Here is a 22320-nt window from a genome sequence, read left to right as displayed (position 1 = left end):
GCGGACATCTGGGAAACGCCGGATTACTGCCAGATACTCCAGGACACGCCTGCGTTGCAACTAGATTCTTGTACCTACTCAGCAGCACCAGCCGTCAGCCGCCACTGAGTTTCAGTTTTTCCTGGTTTACCTGTTCACTTGCTCTGCTACACAATAAATTCTGTAAGGACTCTTACCTGCCTCCTGCCTCTGCGTTCGGGATCCAGACCCTCCTCACACCACAGAGTGACATAAATATATATATATCTATATATATATATCTATATATGTTTCCTTAATATTTCAACTGTATGCTACTAACATGACATTGTTTTTCCTCATAATATCACAAGTTTATTCTCGTCAAAAGTACATCTTTTTTCTCTTAATATTTAGTCCCATAAAATTACAGCCTTTTTCCCCACATTTTTGCATTTTTGTTTTTTAATTTTCGAAATATTTCAACTTTCTCCTTGCGTCACATTTTTGCTCCATTACGACTTAAAAATAACATTTTTCCTTCACATTTCACTCTCTAGTACTTGTAAAAATTGTGACTTTTTTTCTCTTGATATTTTGACCTCATTCTTGTGAAATTACAGCTGAGTTTTTTCAGTTTTTGCTATTATTTTTTTTTTCTGATTTTGCTGTTTCAACATTCTTTCTTTTCTTTCTTCTCTTTTTGTAATTATGACTTATTTTGACTTTATTCTTGGAACAATATAACTTTATCCCCAACCTAATTTTCCAAAAATGGTTTGTTTCTCAAAATATTACGACTTTTTAAAAAAAATCCAACTTTATGCTCCTAAAATTGTGTTATTTTTGTTATTATTGTGAAATGACTGCAGATTTGTCAATCTTTGCTGTTGTAGTTTGTTTTTGTTTTCTTGTTAAATGATACTTTTCCGAATGTGGCGAGAACCAATGAAAAAAGTGGGCGCAAAACATTCACGACAACCACGGCGCCAATGCAAACATGTGACAGGCAAGTAAAACACACACAGAGCTACGACTGCTCCTATGGGGAATAATAAACAACGTCCGCTCACTCTAAACACAACTTTTTAGTAAACAAGTACCACAAAGCATGCTGGGAAGCCAACAGCACTCTCAGCATGCCTTGCGGCATCTTTTTGTCCATGTTTAGAGTTAAGAGTTGTTCACTCTTCTCCACTAGTGGTGATAGTAGCAGTTTCCTGTGTGTGTGTGTGTGTGTGTGTGTGTGTGTGTGTATGTGTGTGATGCTAATATCGTTATTAACATAAGAGTCAGACTCTTATGTTGAGTAAGACACCCTTGTCGTTACGAAATGCTGAGACGAGATGAAGCACCTTGGGGTGAGTCCTGGCTGATGGCGGATGACGGCGCCGGAGGCGGATTCAGCGCCCAGTGCAAGTTTCTTCGGAGCTCCTGCTGGTCTTCTGTGTGGACCAGCTCGTACACACTCTGGTGCATGACGTCCGTCTGGGGAATCAACATGGAATGGAACACTTCGTGAAAAATGAAGGGACGCACCTTTGCCACTTTGATGTTTTGTAAAAATATGCAAAGACGTTATATGTTTTTCAAGAAAAAGAACATCTCGGCTTTGTCATTTACTGTACTGTACGGGAAAAAGCTTCAGTCTTTGCTCTTTTCGTCACATTTTTGCTGTTCTTTTCCAAATATTTCAACTTTCTTAAATAATCTTCCTAACTTTTCTTATCCTAACCAGAACCATTTTCACTGTATTCCCCTTTTCCCCAACCCAAATTTCCAAAAATGACAACTTTCTCTAGTTTTGTTTGTTCCTCATAATATTACAAGTTAAACATTTTTTTCCTTAATATTTTCCTTAATATTTCAAGTCTATGCCACTAAAATGATGTTATATTTCCTCATAAGAGTACGAGTTTATTCTCTTAAAATTGCAGCTTTTTTCTCATTAGACTACGACTCCCTTCTCTTAATATTTTGTTTTTGCTCTTGTAAAATTACAATCCCATTTTTGCTGCTTTTTTTTAAATTTTCCAAATATTTAAACTTTCTTCTTAAATTGTTTTTCTTGTAATTTTATGACATACAGTATTTCCCATAATATTTAGACTTTATTCCCACATATTATAACTTTTTCAACAAGCTGATTTTCCAAAAATGAAATGATAATATTACAACTTTCAAAAAAATAACATAACAGCTTTAAAAAAAAAATATTTAAACTCTATGCTACTAAAATGACATTATTTCATTCTCGTATTAGGACGTTATTCTTGTAAAAATTGTGACTTTTCCCTTGTTAAAATATAATATTTTTCTCTTAATATTTTCACTTAATTTTCATAAAATTACAGTTGTTTTTTTTCCAATTTTTGTTGTTTTTTTAATTGTCTAAATATTTCAACTAAAGCTAATTTTCTTCTAATAATAAATATACTGACTTTATTCCCGCAATATTATAAGTGTTTCCCCAACCTAATTTTCCAAAAGTTACATTATTCTGTTTTGTTATTGCAACTTTATTCTCATAAAATTGCAACTTTTTGTCTCATTAGAATGCAACATTTTTGGAAAATGACAGCTGTTTTCCCCCTCATTTTTGCTGTTTAAAAAAAAAGTTCTAAATATTTCCATTTTCTTGTTAAAGAATCTTTGCAAATTGTCTTCTCTTAATATTCTGACTTTATTCCCACAATGAAGAGTTTCCCCAACATATTTTTCCAACAATGACATTATTTTGTTTTGTCTCTCATAATATTACGACTTTTTTCTTTATGCTCCTGAAATGAGGTGATTTTCCCACATAATACTACGATGCCATTCTCGTAAAAAAAAAAAAAATAATAATAATAATAATATTTTGACTTTATTCATGCAAAAGTACTGCAGATTTTATTTTATTTTTTTTTCCATTTTCTTGTTAAATTCTATTTTTAGGATCAATAGAAAAACAGCCACATGCCGCGAATGTCCCCCGTGTGGCACTTTGGACACTCCTGTGCTAATGCATGGATTATTGATGGATACTTGCTGTCTAAAAAGAAAGAACAAGTGTGGTTAGAGGATACAATATGTGTAGCACTGTTGCTGCTGCGTGGGCTAAATAAGTGATTGGTGTTCTCAGCTGTTGTGACTTGCTATTCAAACAAAAGGCCAAACTAGAAAAGGTCACATCTCTATTCTTTTTTTGGGGGGGGATGCTGGGAGTGAACCCCAGGATGCTGAGCAACTTCCAGCAGATGTTGCACGCAATCTGTCCATCTAAACATGGGGTCACACAGCCAGACCTTCTCAGTTTTCCCTCACAGCCAATTTGGGAGTGATTGAGCAGAAAAGCGCGAGCGATCAATGACCTGGTGGAAGCCCAAGTAGTCCTGGATGGTGTGGGAGGAGTAGAAGATGGTTCCGCTGGCGGTGATGACCAGGACAAACCCGTTGAGAGCCTTGAGGGGAGGAACAAATAGACAGTGAACTTCAAGTGGTAAAGGCATGCGATGAAAAGATTTACAACATACTGCACATGAACGATGGTGTGAAAAAGTGTCTGCCCCCTGTTCCTGGTTTCTTATTTTTTTGCATGTCATCAAACAAATGTAAATATTAGTCAGTGACAACACACCTGAAAACAAAATGCATTTTTTAAATGGAACTTTTTATTATTAAAGGAGAAAAAAACATCCAAAGCTCCATGTTGCTGTGTGAAAAAGTGATTGCCCCCTAAAGCTAATAAGTGGTTGGGCCCCCCTTAGCAGCAACAACGGCAATCAAGTGTTTGTGATAACTTGCAATGATTCTCTTACAGCGCTGGGGAGGAATTTTGCAGAATTGTTGTCATTCAGCCACATTGGAGGCCTTTCCAGCATGAAGCGCCTTTTTAAGGTCATGCCACAGCACCTCAATAGGATTCAGGTCAGGACTTGGACTAGGCCGCTCCAAAGTGTTCATCCATTCAGAGGTGGACTTGCTGGTGTGTTTTGGATCATTGTCCTGCTGCAGAACCCAAGTTGCTTTCAGCCTGAGGTCACCAACAGATGGTCAGACATTCTCCTTCAGCAGAATTCATGCTTCCATTTATCACAGCAAGTCTTTCAGGTCCTGAAGACCCTCACACTACCACCACCATATTTTACTGTTGCTATGATGTTCTTTTTCTGAAATGCGGCGTTACTTTTACGCCAGATGTAATGGGACACACACCTTCCAAAAAGTTCAACTTTTGTCTGGTCAGACCACAGAGTATTTCCCCAAAGGTCTTGGGGATCATCAAGATGTTTTCTGGCAAAATGGAGACGAGCCTTAATGTTGTTTTAGTTCAGCAGTGGTTTTGGTCTTGGAACGCTGCCATGCAGGCCATTTTTGCCCAGTGTCTTTCTTATGGTGGAGTCATGAACACTGACCTTAACTGAGGCAAGTGAGGCCTGCAGTTCTTTGGATGTTGTTGTGGGGTCTTTTGTGACCTCTCAGATGAGTCGTGGCTGCACTCTCACGGTCATTTTGGCTGGCCGGCTAATCCTGGGAAGGTTCACCACTGTTTCATGTTTTGGCCATTTGTGGATAATGGCTCTCACAGTGGTTGGCTGGAGTCCCAAAGCTTTAGAAATGGCTTTATAACATTTTCCACACTGATAGATCTCACTAATCTCAAATACTTTCTTACTGGGGGGGCAGCAACGGGAGGGCAATCCCTTTTTCACACATGGCCATGTAGGTTTGGATTTTTTTTCTCCGTTAATCATAAAAAGTTTAAAAACTGCATTTTGTTTTCAGTTGTGTTGTTATTGCCATGACAAGTGCTTGTTCGTCTGCATTTGTCATGGGCACCGCTGATGACTACAAAAAGGCCAGATATGACCTGAGGAGGTCCATACGAGAGGCCAAAAGACAGTACAGACAGAAGCTAGAGGGCTACTATTGCACCTCAGACCCTCGGCACATGTGGGCGGGGCTCCAGCACATCACAGACTATCGACAGCAGAGTAGCGTAGCCACGTCCAACCAAACCACACTTCCAGATGAGCTGAACGAGTTCTATGCCCGCTTTGACACCCAAACTCCTGATGAGCAGAGAGGGTGGCTGGACTTGGGGAGCACACAGGACTCACCTCTCATGGTGACATCAGCTGATGTGCGCAGGGTTCTAAACAAAACAAACCCACGAAAAGCAGCAGGGCCAGACAACATCTCAGGACGTGCACTTCGGGTTTGCTCATCAGAGCTAGCTGATGTGCTTGCTGACATATTTAACCTGTCGCTTGCACAAGCATCTGTACCGACCTGCTTTAAGTCCACCACCATAGTGCCCGTACCCAAGAAGAGCAACGTGACCTGCTTGAATGACTATCGCCCTATAGCACTCACTCCTATTGTTATGAAGTGCTTTGAAAGAATAGTCATGACCCACATCAAAAAGAGCATCCCGGCAACTGTGGACCCTCTACAGTTTGCATATCGCCAGAACCGGTCCACGGATGATGCAGTCAACACTGACATCCACACAGCCCTTTCTCACCTACAGGGCCAGGACACATACGTCAGAATGCTATTTATAGACTATAGCTCTGCTTTTAATACAGTCAGCCCCCACAAACTCACAAATAAGCTCCTCACACTTGGCCTGTCTCCCTCCCTCTGTAACTGGGTGTTTAACTTTCTCACGGGCAGACCCCAGTCAGTCAGAGTCCACAATCGCACATCCAGCTCAGGAATTGTGAGCACTGGGACCCCACAGAGGTGTGTGCTGAGTCCGCTCCTCTACACGCTCTTCACCTACGATTGCGTGGCCTCCCAGAACAACACCAGCATCATTAAATTTGCGGATGACACTACAGTCATCGGACTGATCACTGGTGGTGTTGAAACATCATACAGAAGAGAGGTGGCGGACCTCATAGCTTGGTGTCGTGATAACAATCTCCTTCTCAATACAGATAAGACTAAAGAGATGATCATCGACCCAAGAACAAGGGAAAAGGAGCCGCATAGACCCCTGTTTATTGATGAGACTGAAGTGGAGAGGGTGAAAACCTTCAAGTTCCTTGGCACACACATCAGCGAGGACCTCACCTGGTCTCACAACACCCAACAAATTCTGAAGAAGTCCCAAAGGAGACTGTACTTCCTGAGAAGACTGAGGAAATTTGGCATGTCCACCACAATCCTGAGTTGCTTCTACAGATGCACTATGGAAAGTGTCCTTACAGCCTCCATCACTGTTTGGTACGGTAACTGTACAACACGTGATAGGAAGGCACTCCAGCGGGTGATCAAGACCTCACAGAACATTGTTGGGGCGGCCCTCCCCTCACTGCAAGACATTTATAAAACTAGAGTCCTACGAAGAACACACAACCTCATCAAGGACAGCACACATCCACAACACTCATTATTCACACTCCTACCGTCAGGCAGACGCTACAGGAGTTTGAAGTCCAGGACCACAAGACTGGCGAACGGCTTTTACCCACAGGCCATCAGGCTTCTCAACGAAGCACTCACACACGCCACACGCAACACACGCACACACTCATAGCACTTTATTTATTTATTTGTATTATTTATCTGTATTAATGTCTCTTCTGTTGTTGTTGCTTAATTTATTGGTATTTATCTTTCTTCTGTTCTTGATCATTTTTTTGTGTTTTCTTTCTTTCTTGGGAGAATGAACAGAATAAGAATTTCATTGCATAGTATAACTGCCTGTTTTACTATGCATATGACAATAAAAGTCTTGAATCTTGAATAGGCTAATATTTCAATTTGTTTGATGATCTGAAACATTTAAGTGTGACAAACATGCACAAAAATAAGAATAAAAAATCAGAAATCGGGGGGGGGCAAACATTTTTTAAACCACTGTATGTAATACATCATTTGTTTTCTGAGAAGCCATAGGGAAGTTTTTTCGGGGGGGATTTCGGTGGTGTTGCATTTAAGTATCACCATTTAATGAAATGACGTCAAAGCAAGGGTTTGTCTGAATGCCGTGGGCGTGGCAAGTAATTGGTGAGTCATCTCCTATTCAGGCTTTGTCTTCAGAACCTGTCCTTAAGCAGGCAACTAAAACAACAAACAACTCAATTGTGACCACCACGCACCAGACATAAAAAGGGAGACTCCACACCGAAAACATTGAGAAAAGAAGAAGCAGATTGAAAGTGAACCATCTTAAAAAATTATTTCAAAAAAGTGTTTGGGAAGCGGCTCGTGCCACCCACACGCTCCTGGGAACAGACATGGCAGCAAGTTCTACACAAACTGCCATCGCGAATTCTTGCCCTCTTTCTTCTTAATCTCCTACGTGGACTCATTTGGTTAAGAAAATATTGACAAAATCCTTGAAATTGCCACCAATGCGTTAAGGAGAGCACACACGGCAGCAATCTTTACTTCGGTAAACACACGGAAATGCACGTGACGTCGTGTTTTTGCGCATGCATGTCACTTACGGGCGCTTTACTTTCACTTTTACAAGTCGCATTTGGTAATGTGAACGACCACACTATTCTCGAGTCCCGCCCACGCAGGGGCGGTACTCTTTCCTGAGTGGATCAGTGTCTGCATCTAACTGGCTCCAGCTTGTGTCAATCAAGGGTGTGTGTGTGTGCTTTCTACGCGTGCACGCTGTAGCAGGCCTAATAAGGTTACCAGGTAACCTGTCGGTGTAAAATTCAAGTAACCGTGCATCTATTGTTTAATTCTACCGCACTCCTATTGTCTAATTCTAGTCAACTCTGACAATTGAAAGCTTTGCCTTCCGGCTCAGCACCCTCTTCACTCCGTCTGTATCACTCCAAATGCCCCACCAATCTGCCTGGCGAGCTGGCATTCCATCCTTCCCTCACTCGTGAACAAGACCTCCAGGTAAAACTCCTCTAGTTGGAGCGGGATCTCATCCTCGACCCGGAAATGGCACTTCACCCTTTTCTGGGCGAGAACCGTGGACTCGGACTTGGAGGTGCTGATTCTCATCCCAGCCGCTTCACACTCGGCTGCAAACCGATCCAGCAAGAGCTGAAGATCACAGCCCAATGAAGCAGGCAGGACCACATCAGCCGCAAAAAGCAGAGACCCAATCCTGCAACCCCTCAACTCCCTGGCTGTGCATAGAAATTCTGTCCATAAAAGTAATGAGCAAAATCTGTGACAAAGGGCAGCCCTGGCGAAGTCCAACACTCTGTGGAAACAAGTCAGACTTATTGCCGGCAATGTAGACCAAGCTTTGACACCGGTTATACAGGGAGCGGATACCCGTTGGATACCCCATACTCCAGGACCACATCGTCTTCAAATAGCAGAGATCCTAAGGCCCCCGAACTGGACTCCCTTGACGCCTTGCCTGCACCTAGAAATTCTGTCCATGAAAATTATGAAGGCCAACGTTCACAGGAAACAGGCTGGACTTACTGCTGGCAATGCTAACCATGTAGTAGCACGCCACCAATCCCGTACTCCTGGAGCACCCCCTACAGGACACTGCGAGGGACACGGTTGTATGCCTTTACCAAGTCCACAAAGCACATGTAGACCGGTTAAGCAAACTCCCAAGCACCATCCAGTACCCTTGCAAGGGTGTAGAGCTGGTCCAGTGTTCCGTGACAGGGACGAAAACCAATTTGCACATCCTGTGGCTGAGGTCTGACTAAAGGTTGTACCCTTCTCTCCAACACCCTGGAATAGACTTTCCCTGGGAGGCTGAGGAGTGTGATCCCCCTATAGTTGGAACACACCCTCCCGTTACCATTCTTGAAAAGGGGGACCACCGCCCGTCTGCCAATCCAGAGGTACTGTTCCCGACCTCCATGCCATGTTGAAGAGACGTTTCAGTCAAGACAGTCCCTCAACATCCAGAGTCTTGAGGAATTCAGGGCGAAACCCGTCCACCCCCGGAGCTTTGCCACTCGGGAGTGTTTTGACTACCCCAGATACCTCAGCCACGGTGATGGAACTGTCCGTGTTCATTTCCTTGGACTCTGCTTCCTCAATGGAAGGTATGTCAGTGGGATTGAGAAGGGCCTCAAAGTATTCCTTCCACCGTCCAACTATATCCTCAATCGAGGTCAGCAGGCCTCCATCCCCACTGTAAACAATGTGGGCCGGGCACTGCTTCTCCTTTCTGAGGTGTCGGACGGATTGCCAGAACCTCTTTGAGGCCAACCCGAAAGTCGTGCTCCGTGGCCTTGCCAAACTCCTCCCACACTTGAGTTTTTGCCTTGACCACCGCCGAAGCCGTGCAGCTACGCCTGTCACAATAATGGATACATCGATTAAGCCAACGATGAAAAAAAAAAAACAGGTTGATAATTATGAGCCCTCAATAAATTGACATTTACGTGTATGCGTGTCTGATCCATCTGCTAGTCCCTCTGTGGCGCACAGGCTGGATGACAAGAGGGTTCACTCTGCATGTGTCTGTATGCATTGGCTCTATATGAAATAAACACAGAAGACAGTGAGCATCTTCACATCTATTAAGCCTCTTTGTCCCAGGAGTGGAGGCAAGGACTACGTACACGGAGTGCGAGCAGTTAGCAAGCAGATGCAAATATGAATGAAGGCACAAAAGTAATCGTTTCTAAGCCGAATTCCGCAGTTCCAGTGTGGATGTGAAGCAAAGCCTTCTTCACGACAGTCAACGCTTACTGAGGCGTTTGATCGGCGGAATAAATATTAAACAAAACACCAAAAATTATTCTTATAATTGGAAATTATCGATTATCGTCGATAAATTTCAGCACAATTATCGAGCAGCAAAATTTGTTTTTATGACAGGCCTACGCGTGCCACATGGCCGGCCGGTACCTGTCGCTTGCTCCGGGAGTCCCACAAGCCATCCATGCTTGATAGGACTCCTTCAGCTTGACGGCAGCCCTGACCGCTGGTGTCCACCATCGGGTTCGGGGCTTGCCGCCACGACTGGCACCGATCACCTTGCGGCCGCAGCTCCGGTCGGCTGCCTCAGCAATGGAGGCACGGAACACGGACTCGATATCTCCTCTGCCAGATATAAGAATTGAAGACTTGACGAACGGGAGACTCTGCCAGACGTTCCCAGCACACCCTCACCACATGGGTCTCCCAGGTCTGTCCGGCATCCTCCCCCGCCATCAAGAATGAACTCATACTTCTATGATGAGAAATAATGTAATTTTAGTAGCATAGAGTTTAAATAATATGGGAAACAAATTAAGTTGGCATATTATGAAAAACAAACAAAACTAAATAAAGTTGGAATTTTGGGAAAATTTGTTTTGCGGGGAAAAGTTATAATATGAATAAAGTATTAAGATTTTGAGAAGAAAAGTTACAAAGATTACTTAAGAAAGTTGAAATATTTGGGAAAAAAACAGCGAAAATGTGAAAAAAAAGAGCAAAGAGTGAAGTTGATATTAGTAATAGGTTTTTTCACCTTTATGACACAGTTGAGATGCACTCTTTTTCTTGAAATATATATAACTTCTTAGCATATCTTCAGAAAACAGCAAAGTGGCAAAGTTGCATCCTTTTTTTTCTTTGGACATGTCTGGCTTACTACATCCTCTTGTTTAGATGAACATTACTGCATTCAAATTCATCATTGACATTGTTAAAAATCCAATAAAATTCTCAAAACCAATGAAAAACAGCGAGCAAATGCTTTTCCGATGGGACAAAAGAAGCCCTTTCAATGAACAGGAGCACTGATATTTCCACCTCCTCTAAATACGCGCATGCCCTTTCTTACCAACATTGTGTAAACAAACATGTCTCACACACGCGCACACACACAAGCACAGCCATCTCGTCCCAAAAGCAGCCCAGGGGTTGAGTGAGTGACTAACTTCATGTTATTCTTTTGGCACACACACACACGCACACACACGCAGTTAGTCACTACAGTTATCTGCCACACTTCCACCACAATAAACATCAACACCCAAATGCCAAAGCTGTGGATTCCACATTATTTGCCACCAAAGTGATGCTGAACGCTGTTGAATAAAGAATGCCAATTGTGCATTTTCTATCGACAGGAACTGCACCCATGTTACTAATTCACTTATTGAGCAGATGAAATGTCATGTGTGGCGCGCGGGAGGTGCCATCGTGGTTCCTCGACAGACAATGACGTACAGTATTTCTCAGCGGCTACGATGAAATAAATTAGCTAGTAAACCGATTAATCAAATATAAATAGAATAGAATACAGAAAATAAAATAAACCAGCACTACTGCCACCAAGTGGACTTAAGTCTCTACTCGATATAGGCGTGATATTTGGATTTATTGATTTTTGATTACAAATTCTGTCAGTCGTGTGGAATATGATCCATCTTAGGTACAGTACTCGCTCCTTTATGGCGGTTATTCGGTTCCAGGCCCGACCGTGATGAGTGAATAACCTCTCAGTAAGATTCCTTATTTATGAATGGAATATTTTCATAGTTAGAGCATTGAAAACCTCTTTACCACCTTCTAAATACGCTTTTTAAGATTAATAGAGCCCTCTAGACACAAAAAAGTCACCTTTACACTCCTATTACCCAATATAGCCAAAATAGTTGACCCTCGTTTAGAACGGTTAATTGGATCCAGAAGTGATAAGTGAATTGCCGTGAAGTAGGATTTGATATTAATAAACTGAATATTTTCATAGAGCATAGAAAATGTGTTTATGACTTTCCAAATATGGGTTTTAACATTATTACAGCCTTATATACATGAAATGACACCCCCATAGTCACTTTTACACTCCTATTATTCTTTGTTTACATCACGGGATCACTACAGAAACGACTTGCGAGCTAACAAGTTAACCTCTCCACTTAACTTATTCTAAACTTAAGAAAGTGGAGACGAACAGTGGTTGAAGAAGTACAAAGAAGCAAAAAACGTACCACTTCCACACAAAATGAGAGGAGATTTTTTTTCTACTCAGTCTCAGCCATGGCGTGTCTGGAATGGACTTCTTGGTGGAAGCCTGGAAGGAATGTCCTGTACAGTCGTCCTTCGCCACATCACGCTCCCAATTTCACATCTTCCCTCTGTCGCGGTTTTTCAAAATATATTAATAAATCTGTTGTTTCGTGGTTGAATATGGCCTATTGCACATTTAAACAAATTTTACATATTTTTGGTCTAAATTACACACTTTCATGCATAAAAATGCACATGTAAAAACGTATGTGAGTCTATATTGCATCTTAAATGGCTTATTTTTTGTTATTATGTCTACTATATTGGGTAATAGGAGTGTAAAAGTGACTATAGGGGTGTTGTTTCATGTCTAGAGGGCTTTAATAATGTTAAAAAGTGTATTTAGAAGGTTGTAAAAGGTTTTCTATGCTGTAACTACCAAAATATTCCATCTATAAAGACGCTATCCTACTTGGCAAATATTTACTCATCACGGTCGGGTCTGGAACCAATTAACCATCATAAAGAAATACGGGAAAGAAACATCTTTGACTGTGTTCACACGTCAAGCGGGGGGGCTGAGCAGGAATATTCATCTCCTGGCCAAGCCTGTTCCTCCGTATGAGCTTTCATATTTCATTACGAGCGAGCCAGAAGAATCCGTAGACTTTTCGACAATACCGAAACCTCCGCAGCAGGATCGGGTTTCGGTGGGCGGGCGGTCAGGCTGCACAGGCGGCACCTTGGCCTCCTGGAATGCCAACATTGGAAGGAACTGGACTGGAAAATCAATGACTCGGGCAGATCAAAAGCGATCTGGCAGCCAGTTGAGTTTTGGCTCAAACCGATCTCACATTACAGTCCAGAGAGGAAGAAAACCAGCATGACATCTTGTGCATGTAGCCTTTTTTAAAGCTGCAATATGAGTCAGTGAGCACGGTCTAATCTTGTTTATGATCCGATGTTTGGTGTCATCTGTAATGTTTGTGCCGTCAAACGATCAGGCAGTCTTTGGCCCATTCCACCCAATCGGTGCCATTTGTGTGCCCAGGAAATAAAATGTTCAAATAAGCAACTAAATTAACTGCAAAAACATTTTTTGATTAAGCACAGTGATCTGATTGCACTGTCCCACTTTGTTGGACAGACCATTTAACTTTGTCCCACGCTGCGCAGATAGACTACTACACCGTATTTTTACCATTTTTCTATAAGCTCATATTTGCTCCCAATGCTGACACGATGTGGGAATGCATAAAGTTTACTGATGTGTTGCAAATCTTTCCTGGTGACTAGCTAGTGCACTGCTAGCTAGTCTGCTATTTACATCCACTCTGGTCTTCAGTCATGCTAAGCTACAGAGCATCCTTTCAGCCCAAGCTCTCATGTTGTTTAAGAGACGGACTGTCAAGCGTTTGCTAGTCTTGCGATACCCGGTGCATGTCTCTACTATCCATTTATGGCTGATTCTTGTCCATCCAGGAGGTTGATACCCATGCAACTGCATCTCTCGCTTGTCAAACCGGATATCCGGTTGCATCGGTTTATCCTTCACAACGCTAATCTGAACTATACTTTATTTTCTGATAAAATGAATAAAAACAGCTTAGCTACATTCACACGTTCGTGGTGTCCCTGGGTTTTCACTCGGTCCCGTTACCCTAACACAGAGGTGTCCAAATTGTGGTCTGCAACTGTTTTTTTCCCACGGTACATTTTAAAAATATCATTTGACAGGAAAACAACGGACAGCGGCCTAGTGGTTAGCATGTTGGCCACACAGTCAGGAGATCTGGAAGATCTGGGTTCGGCTCTCTGTTTGGGGTGTGCATGTTCTCCCCGTGCATGTGTGGGTTTCCTTCCTCCCACATTCCAAAACCATGCATGTTAGGCTAATTGGATGCTTTCAATTGTCCATAGGTGTGAATGTGTGAATGGTTGTTTGTCTATATGTGCCCCCAGGGTGTACCCCGCCTCTCCCGAAGTCAGCTGGGATAGGCTCCAGCATACCCTATTGAGGACAACTGGCATAGACAATAAATGGACGAACATTTGTTCTCAATAAATGATGATGGATTTCGTTTAGTGTCATTTTTATGGGTCAGTTTATGGGACATTAAAAACTTTCTTGTGACTCGATTAAATAAAAAAACTATTGTCCGTCCAGTCTTACTTCCTTAAAACGAATGTTAAAATCTTGTCTTGCCTCGTTCTCGCGCATCGTCTCGTTCTCGTGAGTTGGGTGTCTGGTGACACCCCATAAATAACCCAGCACGGGGCCAAAGAAAGTTGTGACTGGCTGATATTTGATGCAGAAGGTGAGAAACACGATTGGATTTGGTCTCGCCATGATGTACGGGAAGTCCGCATCGACAGTAAATTCCATCCGTTCCTCTTTTCGACTTATTTCACATTGTTTTCTGCATGTAAAAGAAGAATTATTCCCTGCAAAATGAATGGTTTGTGTTCATATTTTAGGGTGTCTGGAAGGGATTCATTGGATACCCCAATTTTTGTACTTTTGGTTTGGGCTGACCCTTTGGAACGAATGAATAATGAAAACTGAGGTGTAATCCTTTTGACCAACAAGCTGTACGGCGAGCAAACAGATGCGGGAGCGTTGCAAGCGATCCCAAACACCGAGCTTTAGTGTGGCTACGGATTTGATTTTTTTTTTTTTTTGGGTATCCAGCAATGCAGACTGTGCTTGTGCATAAAACGGCACACTTTTGTTGCATGAGTGCACGGCAGACGGCGCCAGATGTGTCGAGCGGAAAGCCGCCGCGAGGATCTGGCCTAGATAGATTTTTGGGGACTTGTCAGCGAAAAAGAATAACAAAACACAGGCAGAGTTGTCAGTTGTCAGCCCATGACGATGTCGTAAGGAAGGATGCGCTGGCCACTTTACGTCTTTACTGACCTGCAGCAAAAGCTCTCCCTCGGGAATCTTGGCCTCCGCCGCTCCTGATGTTTTGTCATCGTCATTATTCAAGCCGACTGGAGTTACTCTGTTGTTCAGCGCCACTGTGGACAGGAGAGACACAGGAAGAGGTTAGGGCAGGGGTGTCAAACTCAAAGCCTACTTTAGGTTGTGGGTCAAACTGGGCATTACCTGCCAACCCACCCCCCCAATCTTTCCTATTACTGATCCTGACATTTTCATCACGTGTATATTTCTGAGTATTAAAAAGTTTAAAACCTTCTTGTCCTTTTAACCAACACAACCGGTGAACGACGCTCATATGCATCATCCGTGCACACACACATGCGCTCCCTTGAAGCTGCGAATGTGACAGACAACAATTTTTGCTGGCCGATAATTGTCCTGCAAATTATTGCAGATAAACGATATTATTGTCAACATTATTTTGAGAGCATTTTATCATGAATGTAATGATAACGTTTGGCATAATAATGCGAGTACATCGTATATCAATATTAGGGGTGTCAGATATTGGCCTTTACCCAACATGCCGGTATTGTCCAACTCTCAATTTCTAATACCGATATCAACAGATACCAATATGTGTCACAACTCATATCTCCTGTCGTGGAATTAAAATGGCTGTCAGGTGTGGCTGCCTTTTCAATCTGTTTGTTTGTTCAAGCACATTTTTACGTGCCATGAAAGCGACGTCCCGCATCGGTGTGATGCCCTGTTTACCCATGGAGGTAAAGAAGCAGTATGGAGGCATCGGAGCCGAGGCTAAGATGAAAGTCAAGCGGCTAGCAAGGAAGTGGGAATTCAAGCTTTCGGTACCGTCTATTGTAATGGGAAACGGAAATTCACTACCGAGCAAGATCCAAAAGCTGGCAAGAATGTTAAGACCTTCAGGCAGCTTGTTTGTGCTTCACTGAATGGCTAAGAGCTAGCGTCCCAGATGCTAAAGTGGGGCTAGCCGAGTTCAGTACAGTCAGAGCGGCCAGGAACACAAGAGCCTGTGGAAAGCGCAAACGAGGTGGGCTTGCACTCATTAAAATGTCCATCTATACAGCATTTTTTTCAATATCGGTTTTCATTACAGGAGAAAATCCTGATAACAAATATAGCTCACAAGAGTTTCATTTAAGAGCTGATATCTAGCAACTTCCATGCTTTTCTTAACTCTTTCACTGCCAGTTTTCAAAAAGTAACGTCGACTGCCAAAGATGTCTTTTGCTTTTTTTCGTGGGAGCTACAGATCAAAGTCTTACTCATCTTCTCGTGTGAATTTCTGACTTGTAGGTAATGTATTTCTGTCCCAGTAAGGGACAACAGTTCTCTTTTCCTCCAACCGGCCGAGACAGATTGTCTGTGAGGAAGACAGATTGTGTGTCGAGAGAGGAAAATGGCGAAACACATGCAGAAATCGAGCGGAGACAAAAAAATCCAGGCAGCTAACGCTGTCACAGAGCTTGTCTGGCGGTGGCTCTGCCTTTAGTAGTGACGCCATCGCAAAAGACAGAGGTGACATGGGTGATGTAGGTGACGTGGACACAAATGGAGTTGACAACGGCAGCCGAAGCAATAGCATTGTACTGCCAAAAAATGTCACTCTTATGAGCTATTTTTGTTGCCATTGTTATATTTGTCCAAACAAAGGTACCCTTAGTTGTATCAGGCATTCAAATGAACAAGAAACTGAAGAAACAAGGGTGGTACTCGCTCATCGTCCAACTACGTTCCTGTCAACTACTGTATTAACCCTTTCATCTTTTTGGACATGTGGAACTGTGAATTGTACGATGTGATGCATTCCAATGTAACTTGTATGCATGTTCAAGATACCATATTTTCCAGACTATAAGTCGCATTTTTTTTTTCATGGTTTGGCTGGTCCTGCGACTTGTACTCCAGAGTGACTAATATTTTCACACCGACAGCCGCAAGAGCGCACTCCGATCACTCCTGTACCACTGAAAATTTACAACGTAAACATCAACTTATGAAGACAACTGAGGCCCTATACACGTTACGTTATGTTAACAGACGCCTGTTGAGCATGTTGTTCTCCATTTTATTATTACTATAACTTGCCTTTTAAGATGCTCTCTGATTTTATCAGATTTCCCCCCCAAAATGCGACTAATAGTCCAGTGCAACTTATATATTTTTATTCCCTCTCTTCATTGTGCATTTTTGGCTGGTGCAACTTATACTCCAGAACGAGTAATGACTAGTCCGGAAAATACGGTAAATTAAACCATTACCATATTTTTCATACATTTTATATTGAGATTATTCATATGCTACTTTCTTCTTTTGCTACATTCGTCGTTTGAAACTAATCTAATAAATTACCATAATTTCGAGTGTATAAGCCGCTACTTTTTTCTCACGCTTTGAACACTGCTGCTTGCACCTTGATGCGGCTCCTGTGTGGCTAAAAATGACATTTCCCATGATACAGTGCAGTTTCAGGAAGTGTGACGTGGAAGCTAATATCACATTTGGAGTCTTAGGCAGCAATCCCTCACGCATCTTAAGTACGTTTGATCAAGTGTTGAATTACTACAGTTTCGGTTCGGACTGCTCAGACCGCCAACTGTCCACTATCACCCACAGGTTTCGAAAGGCTGGACTTCTGCTTAATGAAAGGATAGCTCAAGCTAAATGGCTGACTTGCCTCGAGGCCAAAGTGACTCCCAGAGGGGCAACGAAAGGGAGACATAGAGAGAGAGAGACTGACAAAGTGTGTGATGAAGGAATTATGAGGCTATTCAATTGTGATGCTGAAGAAGACGATTTTAGTGGTTTTACTTCCCAGCAGAAAGACGGGGACAAATTACTTTTCTAGTAGGCTACTGTTTAACTAGCCTTTTCGCACGCACTGTTCGACGCTGTCTAGGAAAAAAAGCATTCATTTAATCAAAAGATTTTTTAAAAAAAATTATGTGTAATGTTTAAATTTAGTGGGTGTGACTTCAATAAGTCTCTGTAGAGACCCACCAGAGACCCTCTGAAAAGGCCTCTGTGACCCGCTTTTTGGTTGCGACCCACCACTTGACAATCCCCGGACGAAAAGACATAAAAGATACTAAAGATCGTGACTCACTGCGTACGTAATCCTCTAACAGACAACCTAACTGTTGTCTAACTTCGTAAGGGTTGCCATAAAAATGATTCGCAGTACAAGTCAAATACTAATTGATTGTAGAGGTTTCCTCTCAACCCAACAGTGCTGATAATCCCCTGAGTGGCTCACAGACGATATTATTGTGTACCACAAGGGGTACACATTGGGTTCAGGTCACATTTCAACTTCCAATGTTGTGTTTGGATCAGTAAATAGGTGATAATACAGGTAAAATGTACAGCACACATGCACCACTGTTAGAAAGCACACCATTTGTACTTGTTTTTATGCTTCACTGATCATGTTGTTCATCAAGCGTTGAGGTGTTGTAATTTGTTCAGCGGCCCTTGAATGCACCATAGTTGCGTGCTGTAAGGCGCAAAAGTCCGTTTGGCTACGTTAGCGCTGGCTTCCACAGTCAATCAGGACTCAAACCTTGTTCATATAGATGATGGTCAGTCGTTACTGGAACAGGAACAGGAACAGGAACGCTGTGTCATAATTTCTCTGTGACATTCACCAACCAAATGCAGCAGCTTGATGCAAATTTACAGCAAAAACCTCATATACATGCTAGTAATTACTAGCATTAGCAATTGTTCATGCCGATGAACTCTTTCAACACCAAAGGTGTATTTATACGAAGGTCCGATCCTAATAAGATATTTCTGCAACTTTTTTTGCACTATAGGCAAAAAGAGGTGATGATGCAACTCTGCACTAATGCATTAACGTTTCATTTTAAGCCATAAAAATGGCCACAAGGGGGCAGAAGTGCATTTGAAAAGAGCTTGGGAACGGAAAACCTGTCAACAACTCACAGAAACACACCGTATAAAGAAACAGGACTTTTCTAGATGTTTACAGCTGAGATCCTGCTTTGAAAAACATGTCAAGTGTACTGAGTAAAAAAGGTGCAGGTCTCTGTATGTCGAAAATAGTTGGGAAAAAGATACAAGCTACAAACATAAGCCTAAGTGAGGAGGATTGCACAAACATGCAAAACACGGTATACCACAACTAGTTCCCCACTGAGGAGAGAATTCATTTCAACTTGAGGTTCTTTGTTACTCCCAGAATTAGGCAATTACAGACTGACAAATCTGATGATGGGTATTGTTGGGGGGGTGGGGGGGGGGACTCAGCAGGTCACTGTCGTATTTTCTGGAGTTGTCCAATTATTGTCACATATTGGACAGATGTTATTTCCGCAATACAACAAATCCTCAGGATCTTGTGCCTCGGTCGTTACACGGGGGCGACCAGTACAAGGGTGGTCGTTAGAGGAACCAATGGCGTGGTATCGCTCAGCAAGATGAGTAATGGTAGAGCGGTGCACTCCAAACACCCTGGCGACAGCAAGACAACCCGTCCAGCTTGGAACGTGCCAATAGCGCCATCCCACAATCGTGGGAAGGGTGTTTTTGGCTTCATTCTGGTGCTCTTTTAAAGAGAAGGCTTGAGCACAGTTAACCAGTGGTACAACTCAACTCTGAGTTTCAAACGCGAGCTTTTGTGCATAAACAAGCCTGAAATGCACTCCTTATTGTCCTCACAATCAGTCAAGCGGAACCAAGAAATCTGTTCACCTGTCTTCAGCCTAATTTGGAGTGAAATCATGATGCTACGCCATTTTCTTGAAAAAACAAGAACACCACAGCACAGTGTTGTCACCACCTGTAGGAGTATTTTTAGAAACAGAAAGAAACAAAAAGTCCTCTTCGAGACCCACTGTTGAGTGGCCGCCCACCAGTTGAGAATGACGGATCTGAAGGACACAGTCATAACCAACATGTCTGTCATGAGGTCTCCACATTGTTGGACATGAGAACCCAAGCAGCGGTCAAGCACGTTCATCTCTGACCCCTGCGGGAGCCCCGGCCTGCGACCCGTGATGGCCTTTAACCCAGGGGGGTGACGTATGACATGATTGGGTGACTGGGTTCTGGGTCAGATCTTTTGTTGTCCACAAAGGAGGTTAACAAGGAGTACGCTTGTGTCGGCCCGGCGTACGGACTTGGTGCGACACGGGGCTCGGACCGTCACACGGGACAAGGCTTTGGTCGGACCCCCCTGACCCTATTCCCAAACGAGACCGGCTGTTGACGACTGCGTGCGACTTAATCCGACACGCTTGTCAGCCAATGGCGTGGGGAGTCGTTAGTCACCGTGTTAGCTACCAAGAATAAATAGCGTCGGCTGTGAAAGGACATCATGTCATCTCGTCTTTGTGGTTTCACGTCCTTTGTGTGCACAGCCTTGAATATTTAAACATGTTCCTTGTGCCCCCAACATTTATTTTTAAATGTTTTTTTTCAATTAATTAAGTTACACTTTTTAGCCTGAAGCCCCAGATCGGTTTCTCATCAAGTGTAATGATAAGTGGTTCTAATGGGAGTCAATGGTGGAGGCACACATGCAAATCTCCTATCCCCTAGCTTCCCAAAGCTGGGTACGCAAATTGCCATCGGGCGTTTGTGAATAAAATAAAACCTGCGCCGCTTCATTGGTGTCTGAAAGCCTAACACTCAGAGTTACGCAGTGCACGTGAACACCTCACTCAACATGTGAACAGCGCCTGCAGGGAGTACAGCGCAGAAGAACGGAGACGTACACCATAATTCCATTCATCAACATTCAATGAAGAGTTAAATTCATCAAATAAACGAATAAAATACATATATTTAAATCAATTAAATTCATTAATAGAATCGTTTCTATAAAAATAATGTATATAATAATCCCTTAACTATATCAAGCAGGCGAGAAATAAGTCATTCAGAGTAAGACGTTTTATTCTGTGCTTCCAGATACTGGTTCACGTGTTTTCCGTGTGCGGGCCAGTGAAAAGGTTGGGAATCACGGTGCTATTCCATCATGAAATTTTCAAAATAATAACCAAAAAAACAAAAAAAATCTTGGCCACGTTTCATAGAATTAGCCAATTCAAACTGACTGATATATTAAGAGTTTTTAAAAGATGGAATAAACAGACTGTACTACAGCATTGGTTGGGAACCACATTTTTATTTAAAATGTATTTCCGTGAGAGCCAAATAATATTTTTTCACATTAAATGTAACTAAATGTGTGCATTTTTAAGGAAGACCAACAATTTTAGACTATAATAAGTCTCTGTCTCTGCAGAACTAGCGAGCTATTTCATTAAAGGAGGGAAGTTTACTTCTCTACCTCTCAATGACACGGGTAGGCTACCAGCGGGGTCCTCATTTGCCGGATCCGCCTTGCATGTTGTCCCCAGGGGGGTCCTGCTGGCCTCGCCGGGCCTGTTGTCCCGCCACCGATCCTCCCACCACCTATCCCTCTTTGACGTCGAACTTTTTAGGACGTCTGGGATCCGTCCTTGAGGGGAGGGTACTGTCACGATCCGTGAGTTAGCCCGAGTGACAGTTTTGTTTGTTTTCCCTTTTGTGCCTTAGTTTCTGTTTTCATGCCCTTATTTTGTAGTCACTTCCTGTTTTGTTCCATTCAGTTTGCTCCTGTCTTTACATTCTTAGTTACACGCACCTGCCTCTAGTTTTCCTTTAGGTATTCAATGCACATGCTTCTCCCCTTGTTGGAGAACTGTCATATGTACGCTTTTGTTGGTATCCTGCCGCTGCACTGTAGCAATCTTTATCAATAAAACAGACTTTTTACCTGCACTTGGTCCTGCTGTCTGCATCCTCTGGGTCACAGACAACACCATAAAGCCAGAGGCTGACGTAAAAACAGCTAAGAAGAGGCATGTAATTAATGCACGTAATGGGACACACCTATTCCACCTAGAAAGGCTGCTATTAGCTATTAAAACACCTCCAAAAACCTCCAACTAAGTTTTATGGTTTTCTATCCATGCTGTGAGCATGTAGTAACAGGGACATTCATGGTAACATGGAATACTTCCAATATGTTGGGAGCTTCCTTCCTGGGTGCATTGATTTCACATAGCAACATAGAAAGGAACGCTACACCTAGCATCAAAAACAAAAACACAGCAGCAGTGGCGGCAGCTCCAATATGTAACTTTACCTTTCGTTACTGGCCTGAGGCATTGTGAGCGAGTGTGTGGTGAAACTAGTAGCTAGCTGGCTAGTAGATAGCCACTGTGGTGTGGTGAGGTGTCACTATGCCAGTAACGTAGTTCTTGGGCGTAACAATGTTATGATAACAAAATATTTGTTTTCTATTTCTAAGAAAACTAATAATTATCTATATGTAAATACTTTTTAAAATGGCAATCATTTTACATATATTTTTTTCTCTTGTTAAGAAAAATATTTTTTCCATTATCTATTATCTCTGTTTGAAAAAAAACATAATTGCATTTTTTCTATTTTTAAGAAAACTAATAATAATTATATTTTTTCAAATGAAGATAATTTTACATAAAAAATAATTACTATTTTGTCTT

The 22320-nt window shown here is 42.5% G+C and overlaps 1 protein-coding gene across 2 annotated transcripts in view; it reads right to left on the bottom strand.

Moving 5' to 3' along the window:
* Positions 1-22320, bottom strand: part of LOC129187344 (aryl hydrocarbon receptor-like) — a 73069-nt gene that overhangs the window by 22976 nt on the left and 27773 nt on the right. The window contains exons 3-5 of one of the 2 annotated variants that reach the window (XM_054786462.1): positions 14771-14874; positions 3312-3401; positions 1314-1446 (exon numbers count right to left, since the gene is read on the bottom strand). In XM_054786462.1, the coding sequence (XP_054642437.1) occupies positions 1314-1446; positions 3312-3401; positions 14771-14874 (327 nt within the window). Of the gene's footprint in view, positions 1-1313; positions 1447-3311; positions 3402-6897; positions 9350-14770; positions 14875-22320 lie in introns of those variants that run through there. The other variant, XM_054786463.1, reaches the window with a different exon arrangement.

This window comes from Dunckerocampus dactyliophorus, chromosome 9 (genome assembly GCF_027744805.1).
Source record: "Dunckerocampus dactyliophorus isolate RoL2022-P2 chromosome 9, RoL_Ddac_1.1, whole genome shotgun sequence".
In the NCBI taxonomy this organism is placed as follows: Eukaryota; Metazoa; Chordata; class Actinopteri; order Syngnathiformes; family Syngnathidae; genus Dunckerocampus; species Dunckerocampus dactyliophorus.
The sequence above is the reverse complement of the archived record's forward strand: the minus strand, read 5'-3'. Positions and strand labels throughout refer to the sequence as shown.